The following is a 17,146-nucleotide window of genomic DNA, read 5'->3' as shown; positions in this document are numbered from 1 at the left end:
CTACAATGTATACTACTATAAAAGCATGCAGTATGCAGTATATTCAGGTGAATATACTGTGTCCTATTTCGGACACTTCCATGGTCTGTATAGGGCTTGGGAATGTGATGTCATGATGCAGTGTCTTGTGGGTGGTCCGCCATTATGACAGGATTAGTCAGTCCAGGCTGGTTCAAAACAGTTCAATGAATCCTCCTTTCCTGCCTGACTTCCTTGATTGTAGCTGATCTGAAGCCCATGGACTCACTAAATACACTTTAAGGGCTGACCAATATGTGGATCTACATGACTACCAGATCAGAGCAAAATCAAGGAAAGCAGAGAAGAAGAAAGAAAAAGAAGCAGCTGTAGTTAAATAGCATATAAGAAGGAGAGCGCACATGAACATTAAGCTCAAGCTCAATTTCATAGATCTAATAATAGAAATTTATTGGAATAAAACTTGCAACATCATTTAGTGGACTTATCATGTTTGGAATCAGCTCCGGAATCTCACAGATGCCTCATAGGTGCCAGAATGGAACTGCTCCACCATTTAATGTGGAATGGAAAATCTGAATAAGCGGATAAATAAGAAGCAAATCTCAGCTTCATGGTGAGGTCTATATTGATGCTACCACTACCGATCAGCAAACCTAAAGTTTTCTCTTTAAAACACCTTGTTTTCCAGCTAAAAGGTACGAAGTGAAGTGAGTTATACTATGACTAGGCTAATAATGTTAGCTGAGGTGACAGTTGGCTTTTATCTGTTTCTATAAAAATGTCTCTTCAGCCAGGTGTGATGTAAGATGGATTTTTTAGGGTTTAATATTGTAATGTGTAGTAATTGTGTGTCTATAGTTCTATAAATGTGTCTATAGTTCGCTAACTAGGCAAGCAGTGCTTGCTAAAAGGCTACCTACAGTGGAATATTCAAGTTACTGAGTAAAATATTGAGTTAAATATAGAACCCTGGTTACACCACAGAAAAAACACCATTCAGTAAGTCATAATAATGAAAAAGTTCCCCATAACTATGACCTGTTATCATCATAATGAAATCCTGTTTCATAATTTCGGCTTAATATCTCATAATTATGAGTTAGCATCTAATCATTATAACTCATTATCTCATAATTATGATTCACTATCTCATACTTATGACTTAGTATCTCATATGGATACTAAATCATATGTATGAGATAGTAAGTCATAATTATGAGATAATTGTAAGATGACTTACTATCTCATAATTATGAGATAAGTGAGATAGTAAGTCACAAATGTGAGATACTAAGTCATAATTATAAGATACTAAGTCATAAGTATGATATAGTGTCATAATTATGAGAAACTATAGTTATATGTATGACTTAGTATCTCATACTTATGACTTGCTATCTCATACTTATGACTCACTATCCCAATAATAATATGTTATAAAACAGTCATTATTATGAGATATTATTTGAAATAGTATGTCATAAATATGAGAAACTTTCTTATTATAACATCCACAGTTACATCTGGCAGTGTGCTGAGTGAAATGTGTCAGTGACTGAGTTGAATCTGCAGTGGCTTAATGGAATAACTGTTTGTATAACCAACTGTAAAAGGGCTTTAAGTGATTGTGAGTCAGTGAAAATTCTGAGTTACTAAAAGAACTGGCATTTAAGCCACACAGCAGCTAGAAAAAAAAGTTTGTGAATGAAAGATGACATCATTTTAGCATATTTGATGGTTTACTCCACTTGTTTGGGAGTTTGTATGGATCCACACCGACAGTAAGGCTACTTTTATCATCATGTAGTTGTTGGCGTCCCTCTGGAGTTGGTTAAGATACATTTGATTCACTTTTTAAGCACAATAAGCCTGAAAACAGCAATCTCTGTAAGCTCTTGCAGTGTTTGTTTGTATTTGTAGCATGTAAACAAAAAAGGAGCCAACACAGCACAGCGGCCACACCCCTTACCACGCCCCTTGTACTGAGACAGCCAATGAGAATGGTGGACATTAGCATACAAAATTAACACCAAGAAAATGACGTTCTTCAAAGAGCAGTAAATGACAGGGTACAACACGTCATATAAAGACTGAATTAAAGTGTTATTTGTTTTACGCTCTTCACAGTGGTCTTTCAGTGAGGATGGAGAACTAACTGAAAAAAGAGCAAAACATGTCTCCTTTAATATCTACCAGTTTCATAGACCAAACAATATACCAGCCAGCCCTCATTGCATAAGCACAACAAGCAACATTTTCCATTCAAAGCTCCTGAAAAAGCTACAGAACGATACAGCGATGAGCAGCAGAGACTAAAGCTGCTGCAGCTGGTCCTACAGCGCTCAGCCTGGAAGTGGAATTTAATATCCCAGTTCCTGTTTTGTCTATGAATATGCAGCTGATATGCAAAACAGACTCTTTTTGCTCATTCGAAACTATAAATCCAAACCCAAAAAAGTTCTGGAAAACACTTGCGCTCACCACTGACATCAAAAACCATTTAAAACCTTTGCAGAGCCTGCACGGCTGCTTTTGAACACAAACACCACAGGCTTCTATGTCTCGGCATCTAAGTGCTGGCTCTAATGGCACGAAGAGCCACTTTAATGACTTTTATTACCATTTAAAATAGCATGACACAGCCGGGGGCAGCAAATCTATCCATGCGCCGTGTGTCCTCGCGTTTCCTAGGAGACGTCGGCTGTTCAAAAGCACACATGAAAGTGGGAGAGGAAACTGTTACCTTGGAAACAGCAACACCAGAGTGCTGCGCTGTTCGGGAAAGTTGTGGTATGGAATGTGGGGGGGGTGGGGGTTCGGGGGCAGAGGGCGTAGACAGTGGAAACTCTGAGGCCCACACATCCTCTGTCCTCAAATACCACACGGACCACCTCACACCAGCGGACGCAGGCATTTCCTCTGCAAAGCTGACATGATAAAAGCTGAATATTGTGTTGTGTCTTCTATCTTGCATTTAAAAAGTCTGTCTTTAGACATTTTAAATGATTTTGTAAGAAATCATAGTAGCAAAAGGTGAGTTGAAAAGGTAGTAACACTGCCAACTGACTAACTAATTCAAAATATAGGCTTATTCAAATTATAAGCTGTTATTTAGCTACCGATCGCTAATGTTCGCTGAAGTGAGTCAGCTTAGTAATTATCATCTATACAACTAACTGTCTAACTAGAAACTGAGTTCCTGTTTTTTGTCATTAGTGGTGGTTAAATAAACTGTTAATGTAACTGATTGGCTACCTGATGTCATACCGACCAGCAATTCCGAAATCCAGGACTGGAAACTGGATTTAAGTCCGGATTCGAAGAATTTTTGTCACCTTTAGTGAAGGGTTTAGGGGACTGGACCCAAGTTTCTGTAAAAATGCGGCTTTGGTTCAGTGTCTTTTGTATACAGTGCTGTGCAAATAAAACTGAACTATTTAACTCCTTAAATGACCAGGGCCAAAAGGTGGGCCCAATGTTTTATTACACACTCCTATAACCTAAGAATGACTCAGTTTGCACTAAAGTCCCTATATTTACTGAGTAATAAGCGTTAAAATGAATAAGCCTGGAAGTTTAAGGGGTTAAAACTGTCCTTAACAAGTGCATGAAACACACTGTACATAGAATCCATTTTAATTTTAATTTTAAATCATGACATTTTTTACAGAATTTATCAGTTGAGCTCAAACTATGTAGAAAAATAAAAATCCCAGAAAAAGGACAATTTTTTTTTAGACAGCCACAATCTAAATAAAATTCATTTCATTTGCCTAGGAGTTGTTTTTTGTTCCTGTTCAGTACATCAGCAAGGAAGTCTTGGATGGAATTCTGAAAAAATCTTGAATCTGACCTGAAAAAAAAATAAATAAATAAATAAATAAATATATATATATATATATATATATATATATATATATATATATATATATATATATATACATAGCTAAAAATTCAGAGAGCTGATAATACTGGCTGATTGTAATACATTTAATTGTATTAAAAAAAACAAACAAACAAACAAAAAAACCAATATATATATATATATATTTTTATATATATAATTATATGTATTACAATCAGCCAGTATTATCAGCTCTCTGAATTTTTAGCTCTTTAAAATCTATATTGGTGACATTCCTTATATCGGTCAGGTCCTTTTATGTCACTTCAGTTTGGCCTCTGTGGTCTGGTGTCTGTGGGATCCTCCCTTTCAGTCCTGTTTACCCAGATTGGCACTCAAGGACGGGTCTTGTTTTGCGTCGGAGTCGCCTCAAAACGTGTCCTTGTGTGATGTTTTGTGTCAACTCCCATGTGCATGTTCAGCAAAGATGCTGTGAAATGAAAGCAAAGGAGAATGAAACAGCAGCCAGAAGGAAGGACTTTGCATGTCCGGAGTCCGCTGAGGCCACTGCACTCGCCTGTCCTCAAAACCACTAGCTCGAAGGACGTTCAAAATGTAATCCTTTCAGGCGCAAAGCCAACAATAATGTGCACCACAAGCTGCAGCAGACACAACTAGGCGTCTTTAAAAGGTCTCCAGGGAGGTGGTGATCCTCTCTAAAATCCTGGCTGATGGAATCTGCCTGTTTGGTTTGGAGTCAGTTCTTAAAGCTCTGTCAGGTAATAAAGCAGAACAGCGGTCAGAGCACATACTGTATATTACAAATCTGCACAGCTTAGAGTCCGGACGGTAGTGTTGTGGTGCCTTGTCTCAGTCCAGACATCATCTGGACTTGGTTTTTGCTTGGTCTCGACATCAAGGTGGACTCGGAATTGTTCTTGAGACCAACCAAATGTGATGTCTCCGTCTGAGGAAACAGGAAACTGAAGTTTTTTCAAACATTATTAAATATATTCAAAAGCTTTAAACAGAATAAAAGTCCTTTTTCTAAATGTTTTGATAAAATATGTTCACTGCTGGTTGAGGATCTAATTGATAGTGCTGTAGTCAAGACTAGAGACGAGTCCAAGACCTGGACACACTGAGTCTGCATTGTGGCTGAGACCTACACAAGACCAAGACCAGATTAAGAATTTTTTCAGCATATTAAAATAAAAAGAAGAAAGAGAAAAAAAAACAAAACTTCATTTGTATTCATTGATTCTACAAAAATAATGTATAATATATTTTCATATTTAAATGATACCATGTTTCTTTAGTATATTTTGTCATGTGTATCATTACATAATATTACGTAATTTTATCATAGTATTATTTATTAATTATTACATTATTGTCTTAGTTCAACTTTGCATTGTAACTTTGTAAGCAGATGATGGTGAAGTTATTTTCCGACCATTCTTCTCTAAAACATTTTCAGAATCACCATCTGAAGTCAACTGAATATAAACCAAAGAACACTCATCCATTTTATTATTAAATGAAATCATACTAATAATAACATTCTGATCTGCCCTTTGAGTTTTGGAACCAACAAACATCACAAAATAAATAATACCCAGTTAGTCCATCATGGAAAGATCAGTTAGATCCTCAACCTGCAGTGAACAGATTTTATTGAAACATGTAGAGAAAGAACTGTTTCACTGTTTGAAGATTCTGTTGATATTCAACACTAAGAGTTCGGTTTCCAGTTCCCTCAGATGGAGGCATCACACTCAGCTGGCCTCCTGAAGTCCATCTTAGCCCGAGACAAGACAGAGTCAAAATGATGTCAAGACTGAGTCAGAACTGTTAATTTATGGTCTTGAAACCGAGACTAGAGTACTGCATACACTACTGGCTGATCTTTCCATGATGGCTTAGCTGGGTATTAGTTGTTTGTTGATATTCATTGGTTCCAAAACTCAAACATCCACTGAGGCCAGACTGGAATATAATTATGACTATACATTTAGCAATACAAATGTGTGTTGTTTGGTTTTGGTTTGTAGTTGACTTTAAGTGGTGATTCTGAGTAAGTTTTAGAAAAGAAAGGACAGAGAAGAATGTCGCCATCAACTGCTTCCAAAAGTTACCTTGCTAAGTTGTATATATATATATATATATATATATATATATATATATATATATATATATATATATATATATATGTATGTATATCTTAGGACCTTTCTTAAGAACTAATTTAAGAAAAACTTAGGAAGGTATCGGTCAGTCAGACCATTGTGTCCAGCTCAGACTCACCTCTATTGGTCTTGACAACACTACCAAACAGACAGCGTTCACTTTAATCACACTCAGCATTCACCTTTATTAATTTTGCTGTGTCACACAAGATATGAACAGGGTAATTATGAAAAAGTGGAATACAAATGATAAACCTTGGACTAGCTCATTCAGCTGGCAAACACCAGAGTGATTCCACAAGCAGGTCACCAAATAGATTTGACAATTTGAGATGAGATGACGTTTTGTTGATTTTCTAGGTGAAAATAAGTTAAAACATCCATTACAGAGAACACACTTAAACATGGTATTTTTCTACACATTATAATGCACAATTTCTATTTATTTGTGAGGTTTAACATATTGAAATAAAATATGCCATAGCTTTTGCATAAGCCACATTTTATTGTTTTTTATTGTTTCCAATATGTTAAAATTCAATAAATAAATAAACAGTAATTGTGCATTAAACTGTGCAGTGGTGTGTTGAGGATGTGTGAACTTACTTCCACTTACAAAATCAAAATACACATTATTTGACCAAACTTTTGCATGTGACTGTTTAAATTTATGTCAGTAACTCATCATATTTTGAAACTGAAGATTAAATCTCAAGGTGGATAACTTGACAAAATAATGTAGATAGATAATTATAGTGCATTATTTATCATAAAAATAAGAAAATAACAAATGATTTCAAACTTCTGAATGAACTTTTAAATAGTGTTCTGACATCTGACAAAACACAATTCGGCCTTTTAAAGTGCAAAAGCTGAAGTTGATGCCAGAACATCAGATGAACAGATCATGAGAGATCCTGAAAAACCCCCTCACTTAAAAATACCTTAGAAGTCACTTTACGCACAGCCGTCACACTTTCTGATAAATCCACTAAGACATTTGTGATACTGTTTTTATTTCATGAAAACTATAACCAAATGCAGTTTTAAAAATGCATTAGAATGTGTAGAACATTTTCATTGTCTTTTATCCTTTAAAGTCGGAGAGGCTCATGTTTCTTTAGAACATGCCTGAAACCTCCAACCCACACTGCTTATACCAGCTATTCAACATGACAGTGGACCTATTTTTTTAAATGGCCCAATTTCTCATTGTTCAACATGTGCAGATGGCAGCACGGCTGCTTATTGCTGTTCTCCTATTGCTTGTTGTGTTTCCATTATTTCATCATCTGCCTGTAGGTAAAAAAATATCAAACGTCATGATAAATATAGAAAACAAAAGACTATTATTAACTGACAGAGTTATGTTCCTAGTCCCGTGTTACAGGAGGCTGTAGGGAGGGGATTATGGAGAAACGAGACACATTTCAGCAGGTCCAGGAAAGGTTTATGAATGCAGTGTGGGAGAGAAGGGCACAATGTAACATATTTTGGGTTTTGTTAAATCATTTTTAAAAAGTTTTTGAGCAAGAATAATATTTTTTTAATCCAGACTGCCTACACATCTCTGCTATAAATGAAAATGTGAACTTTATTTCCTGTACCTCCATCTACAAACAAGAAGCTGAAAGTGATGCGACTGCGAGTGTTGCAACTTATTAACTGTAACAGACTGAGGGGCCTGTTGCTAAATTGTCTGTTAAAATGTAATAAACACAGTTAACTCAATACAATTCTACAAACCCTGTTCCAAAAACACCGGGACAGTAGGTAAAATATAAATAGACAGCAATAAATCCTTTTTGACCTTTATTCAGTTGAAAACAGTACAAAGACAAGATATTTAATGCTTCAACCAATTAACCTCGTGGTTTTATACACACACATATATATATATATATATATATATATTCTAAATTTGGTTTGTTTAAAAATGTTGGGACAGCATGCTTCCCACTGTGTTAACCCCAAAATGTATTTTTGACCATACAGTAGAACAGCAAATGACTGCTTGATTAAATTGAATTATATTTGATCTTTAATTCATTCTAATTCTGAATTACATAAAACTTCTACTGTCTAGAATGTAAAGGGTATGGAGTTCTCTCAGTGTTTAATTAAGGAGGCTTAGATGTAACACTGTGTTAAACTAACCCTGCTGTGTGGAGGACACTTTAGCCTAGCTAGCTCTCACTGAGAATTATTTACGTGCTTTAAAACATTGCAATATTACAGCCACCCAAATGGAGATTAAAATTATTTTGAAATGTATGGTGTGACTTATAGACACAACCTTAATAATAAAAAAAATCAGGTGAAAAAAGTTACAAAACAGTCTTCGGAGTGAATGTTGAGAAATTTCTTTCTCTATTGCTGTCAAAAATTTGTACATGACGTTGCTTTGGGAAAACGAGATAAACCAAAAGCATACTTAAACCTATTTATGTACATAAAAGATTCATATTACATTTTAACATTAGTCTGTCACCCCTCCCCTATATAATGATGTGTTCTTCTGTTATGCTGAAAAAAAGGTTCATTTTTTCATTATAGCACAGTCTAGAAAGAGAGCAAATCCCTGACCTTACCACAAACTTTTTGACGATGATTCTTTAGGAATTTAATGCATCCTGAAGTCTCAAATTTCATCATGATTTGATTAGAACAAATCCTTTGTGCTGCAGACTCTGGCCTATTGTCTGTCCTCATGTTTCCTTGACCTTACCATAGGAATGTTTGGCTGGCATCAGAGTTGCTCCTGTCGCCCAAAGCTGGTGTGCTTTGTATCTTGACAACCGACAGTGGTTTGTGCAGTTGGGAAATTTTAGGTCAGAGTATTCTGCAGTTACACACGGTGTTCCCCAGGGCTCAGTACTGGGCCGAGTGCTGTTCATTATATGTATCTTATTATTGGATAAGATCCTCCATCACCATGAAGTCCAATTTCATTGCTACGCTGATGACACCCAGCTTTACCTTTCCACAAAGCCAAACACTGCCAGTGTTCTCAAATTAAATGATAATAAAAGTGAGGCTTTTCTCATTGGTTCCAAGTCCACACTATCTACAGTATGTAGTTTTAATTTATGTTTTGATAGCTGCTCAGTACCCCTTTCCTCCGAAGTTAGAGAGCCATGGTGTCATCCTGGACAATAAGCTCACTTTCAAACAAACATATTATTAATACATCCTGGATTGCCATTTTTTTCTCTGCAATACTGCAAGATGCCCAGCCCTCTCTCAGCACAGCACAGAAATTCTTATTCAGCCAAACTGAAAGCCTACTGAACATATTACCCTGTACCCCTTCAACTCAGCTAGCGTCCTGCACAATACTGGATTCATTTCAAAATTTTGTTGCTTACACTTAAAGCTCTACACAACTTGGCTCCTTTCTACCTCACCAATCTCCTTCAGTGCTATACCCCTCCCTGCATCTTAAGGTCATCTGCTGCCGGCCTGCTGTCGGTTCCACCCTATCGTGTTTGTACTATGGATGCTAGGGCCTTTAGTTGTGCTGCGCACAGACTCTGAAACTCTCTCCCTCCATATATTCATCACTTAGACTCTACTGTGCTGTTTAAATCTCATCTTAAAACATGTCTGGTCAAGATGGCATATTCTGTTAGATAACCTTATTTGTTTTGAATTGTTTGTCATTTTGTTTTATTGTAAGTTGACCTTGGATTTCTTGAAAGGCACCCTCAAATAAAATGTATTATTATTATTATTTTTATTATTATATTTTGGTACTATTCAGAATGATTTTTTTATATAAACCAAATACAGAAATGTTACAACAGGAACTATTTACACAGTAGTAGGCAATAGAAAAATACACCATCAAAATCAATATTAAAATCAATGCATTTTAAGCTCCATCTTCAGACTGAAATGTCAAGACACAGCGATGCATTTTGACACCGCTGCAATCTGATGTCTTGATACTCTAATTAATTCTCTGTCTTGAATCTCTGTGTTTATTTGAGCTGCCCGTTCCTGGCATCCAACCTGACCCCTGCCATTCCAGCCATCGGTGGAGTGCTGTTCTTCTTCGTTATGGGCATGCTCCTCCGGGCCAGTTTCAGTGACCCAGGCGTGCTGCCCAGGGCCACTCCAGACGAGGCAGCCGATGTGGAGAGACAAATAGGTAGGCCAAGACTGCTGAACACCACCCACTTCATGTTTGTTTACTTACTTACTTACTTATTTGAGCTTACTTATTAAATGCAGTTGTTTTTATTGTATTTTCTTAAATATACAGTCAACACACAGGGAACAATGAACTATTATAAAAATAACAGTAGTAATGACAGATATAGCATAAATTACTCTGACCTTTGGTTAGGCTGATAGTGATATGCTTGAGATTGTGGGGTAGCAGCACATCACAAAAACAGTTGCAGTGGTAACTGTATGGTTATGGATCACCATTCCAATATTTTACTCCACCAGTGCCCTATTGGTGCTTGGTTATTTGTTTGTTTGGCTGGTTGTTTACAAATAGGAATATAAAAAGATTAGCTGCACTTACATTAATTACATTAAGTGCGGTGGACAATGGGAGACAGAGTGGGTTAAAAAAATGTCCACAATTTCCCCCATTACCCCAAAAGAAAGCCAGTCAGCCAAAGACATGTTTGAGTTTAAAGTTTGTTTCTTTAGTTTTGCTCAGGAGCTACAAGATTAATACAGCTGAAACGTAGTAGAAGCCTATACCCCACATCATGCAAACTGTGAAACGGACAAACGTACAGACAAAATTCAGACTGAAAACCATTACATAGCTGTTTTTAGCTGTATGCCATACCGTATAAGCAAGTCTGTTAGAGATTACTTAACAACTCAAAACAGTTTGAGGCAAGTGTGTGATATATGCTGCGTTCAACTTAATTCAGTAACGAGAAGTCAGAGCTCGGAATTATTAAATATTTTTCAACCTACGAGCTACAAAGTAGGAAAAAATATGGACACCTGGAAAACATGGAAAACATGAAGTGATAAAAGTTCATGATGTATTTTCTAGGGATGCACCGATCATTCATTTTTGAGGATTGTAATTTCTTTACAGCAAAATTGGCGGATTGACCTTTTTTTGGCTGATTTTTAATAGCCATTTAACATCCAAAAGCTCACACTATGTGGGCTAAATGGACACATGAACAAACTAACATTTCCTGTACTTTCTTTTTGTCAAAGTCACAATAATATCAAAATAACATTATTTTCCTTTAATGGGCATTTCAAATTTTTCAATTTCTTTCATGTTTTTTGTACATTTTTTGCATTTTCGCATCATGTGGATAGGCTAATAAAGAAAGCCTGGCTCAATGTTTAGGTCTGAATGCAAAATCAACATTATACTGATGAAGTTATCAAAACAATAGTAGATAATCCACTCATATCCTCAGATGACACGTCCTTGCCCAAAAGTTGACTGAGTTCACTTTGAATACTCTTTTAACTCACTCACAATCATGAAGTTAACCCGGTCACAACCCATGTTACAAAATGCTCAACCACAGATTGCACACAATTGCACGTTTATAGATGAGTAACTACTGTTTCTGTATGCTGACTGACCGAAAGATACTACTATAATCTCATTTAGACACTTCCATCTGTCTGTTCTGAAAGGGGAAGTACATTTTGAAAGACTACAAATTATTCAGCGTGGCTGAATTATTCTTTTAACAAAGACAAACAGTTTGACAACCAGTTGAGGCTAGTGCTGCATCACTCATGCTAGCTAGCATCATAGATGTATTAATTAGCCTCTCAGTGACTAGCATTCAGCATTTGTTGAGTGCTGTAGGGATTCCCAGTGATTGTGTGATGTAGTTTGTGTAATGTTGGGTATTGTTGTAAGAGAACAGTGATGGATGAGAAGACAAATGTTAGTGCTAGTCTTATGCTAGTCTTAGGCCGGAATGCTCCTAAAAAGTAGTGAAGTGGTGCTTTATTACTGTGGACCATGTGAGATGCCTTCCCGACTTTCTGAGTAGAATTCCCAGTTAATGGGACATTTTTTGGTTTTTCCTTGTTGGAGGTTGGAAATTTGAGTTACAAGCCTTAATCAAACTCAGCAGTCATGCTAAAGCTAACTGGTGTGGTATAAGCTTCCATTCTCTGTTAGCAGCATTAGCCATGTAGCTCCAGTGCAAAGCTAAAGAAGCGAACTTCAGACACTGTACACGTCTCAGCTGACTGACTACATTTATATTTTGCCAAACTATCTCTTTAATTTGATCAGTTCCATGAGGTTACTTGATGTTTCCTGCCAATCCACACATCTACTACTCTGCGTCACAGATGTCTCATTGTGTCTTGTATCGTGCCAGTATTTTTGCACAAAACGTTAGATATGAACTGTGGGAGAACAAAGCCCTTTCGGCCTTCTCTCTTCAGCTTCCCGAGACTTGAAGCTCTGTTGACTGATGTAGAGAGACTCCGGGGTGTGTTAGGATTTAGAGTGAGAGGATTTGCCATTATCTCCTCCTCTCTCGGGATATGCATAATACATGCCCTTGCCTGCTTCTCCTGTCGGTGTTTAAAATGGAAAAAACCTGTTAAATATTCATACTTAGAGCAGAAAATGAAGTGCTCAGTCTCTAGATTTTTTTTTCCACTTTTTTAAAGCCTAATATTTAACCTAAATGTCTGGTTGTACAGACATTAGCAAAGACAGCTACACCTCAGGCAGCCAGCTAACCCAGACACTGTGCAGTTTTTTTTCTTATAGCTTTTCTGCTTAGTCATAATGTAGTCATAGCAGAGGTGTAAAATATCATTGACACTTCATGATACAACTGATTTTGGAAGAATATGACTGATTATAATCGATTCTAATAATATTCAATATAATATGTGCTTTTTTGTAGGTTTATTCTGGGCATACTGAATAAAAAAGAGCAAGCAATGCTAAGCAAAGACATACATGCCCTTTCTTTTTTATAATGAAAATAATAATAATAATAATAGATTGAAAAACATTTTTGCATGTGGCTTTCAAACGCAAACTGTAGAACTTTTTGTCTTAGTTTGTCCTTGTTTTAGATGTATTTATCCAAAGTACTATGAATTTCATGGGCTGAATCTTCAAGTGTGGAGCTTTCAATGCTATAGATGACATAGCATGCTTAGTAGCTTGTCAAACATAGCAACAGTAACCAAGGAAGTGACAGGACTTAGAGAAGGGTCAGCTGTCTGATTTGTTTGACCTGTTGCACCCATATAGAAGCTGAACAGCTAGCTCTGGGAAAGTATGTACTCACTTTTTTGCCAAAAATAAGTTCTCAGGCTATTTGCAAATGTGAAACTAAATAATAGCGAGATATAGAGAGACCTAGCAGGTGAAATTGAATATGACTGAACTTGGAGAGAAAACTGTATCGAAAACCCTAAAAAAAGGATCATCAAAAAATGAATTTTCCTCACTTTTTCAGTGATAAAAGAGTTTGATATAGTGTGAAAACCGTGCAGTCCATCTGTGGCAAATAAGCCATTTTGAATTCATGTTTTTTGTTATGTCATGAAAAACATCCTGGTTACATATTCTCATATTTAGCATACCACAGTTTAGCCCCACCTATTCTTACTGAAGTTATAAGGAGTTTTAGCCCAGATTTTGAATGAGGCACAATACAGGACAGCCAATCATAACAGAGCTCGTTTACATATCAGTCTTAAAGGCACAAGGACAAAAACAACCTATTTACCTTGGAAAATGGTCATGTAGAAATGAATTATCAAGATCAAAACAAATCATTGTTACAGCCCTCAATGATACTAATCCTCATTTCCAACAGTGAACTGTGCTTGGCTCTGGTTGTTTGGATGCAGGAGCTTGAAGGAAAACAAGTCTTAACGGTCCTGCAGCTCAGGTGAATAATCTGAAGCCTGGTAAACACTGTCGCTGTGCCCCAGGGCTTTTTTCCTGCTGAAACAGCCATAGAGCTCCACAAAAGTGCACAGTCTGCTGTTTTTGTATCCGGGAAAAACACATAGAAGTGGAGTGCGTCTTAACCCAGCTAAATGGGAGTCAAACTCCAGCCCTTGAGGGCCAAAAGCACAGTTGTTTTTATAGCTTTAACACAACTGATTCAACTCATTTGTTAATTATCAACACCTGCTACACTGCTTTCTTAAAGGGCCCATATTACGGAAGACTAAATTTCCATTGATTTTTTTTTTTTAAACAGTTTGATTAGCTTTGTTAACACGGTTTCAAAATGCACCATTCATGCGAGTCAAAAACGGTCCATATTTGAAAGCTGCTCTGAAATCATTATGGTTGTGATGTCACAACTATTAACACATTTACACATGACCTATGACCACCTAGTTTGCAGCAGTTCAGCTGCCCATTCACACTGAAGTGATAAGGAATGTTGTTACTGCACCTTTTATCCTGTACTGCTTTTTGAATATGAGGCAGCCAATCGGATTAGATGTCATTTACATACATCAGTCTTAGAGCCACAGTCACAAAAACCAGCCTGTTTAAATTTAGGGAATAAAGGGAAGATGGAAAGGTTGATCATGTAAGAATGGAACTGCTTTTGGTAGATAAAAGCATGCAAATGTTATAAGTTGACTTTGGGGATAAAAATAAAATACATGAAAAATTTAGAATGTGTACTTTTCACTGTGCTGTGTGCATGGCTCACAGATGCTAATGGAGCAAGTGGTCCAGGCTATCGGCCTCCTCCCAGGACCAGAGAGGTGCTCATCAACGGTCAGACAGTCAAGCTGAAGTACTGCTTCACCTGCAAAATCTTCAGACCGCCTCGGGCATCGCACTGCAGCCTGTGTGACAACTGTGTGGGTGAGTGAGACAGTGATTAGGGTTGCTTTGCATTTTAGGGCTAGAAACGTATTGTTCATATGTACATAATACAAATGGGACATATTGTTATTACATATAGGTACTTTCATATAATACATATGGGGCATATTGTTAGATATAGTATAGATATAGTAGTTACGTACACATACACAACAATAAGAAAACCCTCAGGGCTTTCTAGGCATTCAGAGACGTCCTGATGTTTTCTGTGAAATAAAAAATATATTTATGTCATTTTTACTTTTTATACATTTATATTTTACAGAATCATCATGCTTTTTGTACAAAGATCCTACAAGTATTGTAGTAACCTGATCAGATTTATATGTGCCATCTGCTCTGTGGTCTGACATTGTATAAAAACAAATGTGTCCTTTTTCTTTTTCACCAGACCGTTTTGACCACCACTGCCCCTGGGTGGGTAACTGCGTTGGAAAGCGAAACTACCGCTTCTTCTACCTGTTCATCCTCTCCCTCTCCTTCCTCACCATCTTCATCTTCGCTTTTGTCATCACCCACGTCATCCTGAGTGAGTAACGCTAACCACCCACACACACACAGTCCTGCTCTTATTCAGCTCTCCACGATTCTCAGCTCAAGTGCTGATGTTTTATTCGCACCCTCAACAGGTTAAACTAAAGCTCAGGACCTCAGCCTGTGTGCTTTTATTGTAGTTAAAATTACCCTGAAACGTCATACGCCGCTCTCCACTGAGGTCATCACAGTCTTAAAGGCTAGTTTCACTTTTTTAGCTCTGTACTACATTTCATTTGCAATAAGCAGAGATTTTTGAAATTCCCAGAAATATTTTACAAGTAGGTCACTTTAACAACAACACGTTTACTGACATCTGGTTTTCACAAAGCAGTAACTTCCATTGGTGTTGCAGTGCTAGGCTTACTTTAGCATATTCTATGAAAAGGTCTTCTTCGCTCTCTTTGTTGAAAACAGCCTCTTACATTAATTTTTTCCACTGTCCTAATGTAACCCACCTGACTGAGTTTATGAACATTCAGGAGAATCTGAATGGAGGAATCAGGTGGATCTGATTAGAGCTCAACTCATTAACTATCACTTACTGCACACACTCTTACTGCAGATATTTAGGAACAAACCTGTCTATTCTGTGATAATAAACCTATCACTGTCTATTATCTGTCTCTTTGGTCTGTAAAGTAGGCGAAAACAACCTCAAATCAATGAGGAATTCCACAGATTTTTGAAAAAATGTTACATAATTCAGTCATTGAGAATGAAATGATTCTGAATGGTTTGATGTGAAGTGGTTAATTGTAGAGAAACTTACCGACTCATTCGCAACTGGGGTCACACATGTCTACAATGCAAATATAGCCACTTTTTTTTACTATCTAAAACAATCAGTGAACCTACATGTGTCTTCTGAACGTTTATGTGTAATGCTGATTATGTTAAAAAGTGGTGAATCTGAAAAATCCTTTTTTGGGAGGGACTATATTGTATTCCAACACTCTGCATGTATCTCTCTGCCATTAATGAATAAAGAAATAGGCCAAAACTTTACCTTAGAACTATCATATTACCACCTATCACCATCACTGTGAACAATTCTGACTCTGTAAGTTTCTGTAGAATGGAAAAATTGGTGGAGTTTTCCTTTAAAGCTTCCACATTCTGCACTATAAGCTCATAGTCATGACTTGATTTCAAATCCAGTGTGCTGGAATGCAGAGCCAAATAAAGAAAACTTGTCATGGTCCAAAGAATTGTGGACTGCATTGTGCTCATATTTGCACCAAAAGGCTCTTACAGTTTCTTGTTCAGTGAAAATGGATGGACGGCCTCTTTCCATCAATTAGCACCCCCCCTCTGGCTCCTGGTCAATAGCGATGCCTGCGGGCTGCTGACAGGGCTGTTCCTGTCTCAGAGAGTGCCAGGCAGTAGGAGTATGAATCTCTGACCTCACAACAATTCAATCTGATCATGAATCTTTCTGAAATTAGTCAAAGCACAATAAAATCTCAGATTTCACAGTGATTTGATGTAATTAGACGGTATGATTTAGTTGGTACGATTCAGAATTACTTTAAATGAACCATATACCACATTTCGCTTGCATTTGAGTTTTTTCCCTGACATCCATCTATAACGTTTGTTTGGCTTTATGTATCAAAAACAGTCATTTGTTTTTACATGACCATTTTCCCACCTCTCTTTAACCCTTAGAGTTAAACAGGCTCTTTCTGTTACTGTGTTTTTAAGGCTGATATATGTTAAGGAGCTAATTTCTGATTGGCTTCC

General features: G+C 37.0%; 1 protein-coding gene across 1 annotated transcript in view; it reads left to right on the top strand.

Annotated features, from left to right (window-relative positions):
- zdhhc14 (zinc finger DHHC-type palmitoyltransferase 14) overlaps positions 1 to 17,146 on the top strand; it is a 36,059-nt gene that overhangs the window by 3,398 nt on the left and 15,515 nt on the right. The window contains exons 2-4 of the mRNA XM_036582146.1: positions 10,008 to 10,168; positions 14,690 to 14,845; positions 15,258 to 15,395. Coding sequence (XP_036438039.1) covers positions 10,008 to 10,168; positions 14,690 to 14,845; positions 15,258 to 15,395 — 455 coding nt within the window. The remainder of the gene's footprint in view (positions 1 to 10,007; positions 10,169 to 14,689; positions 14,846 to 15,257; positions 15,396 to 17,146) is intronic.

This window comes from Colossoma macropomum, unplaced genomic scaffold (assembly GCF_904425465.1).
Source record: "Colossoma macropomum unplaced genomic scaffold, Colossoma_macropomum, whole genome shotgun sequence".
Taxonomy (NCBI): Eukaryota; Metazoa; Chordata; class Actinopteri; order Characiformes; family Serrasalmidae; genus Colossoma; species Colossoma macropomum.
This window is presented reverse-complemented; position numbering and strand designations above follow the sequence as displayed.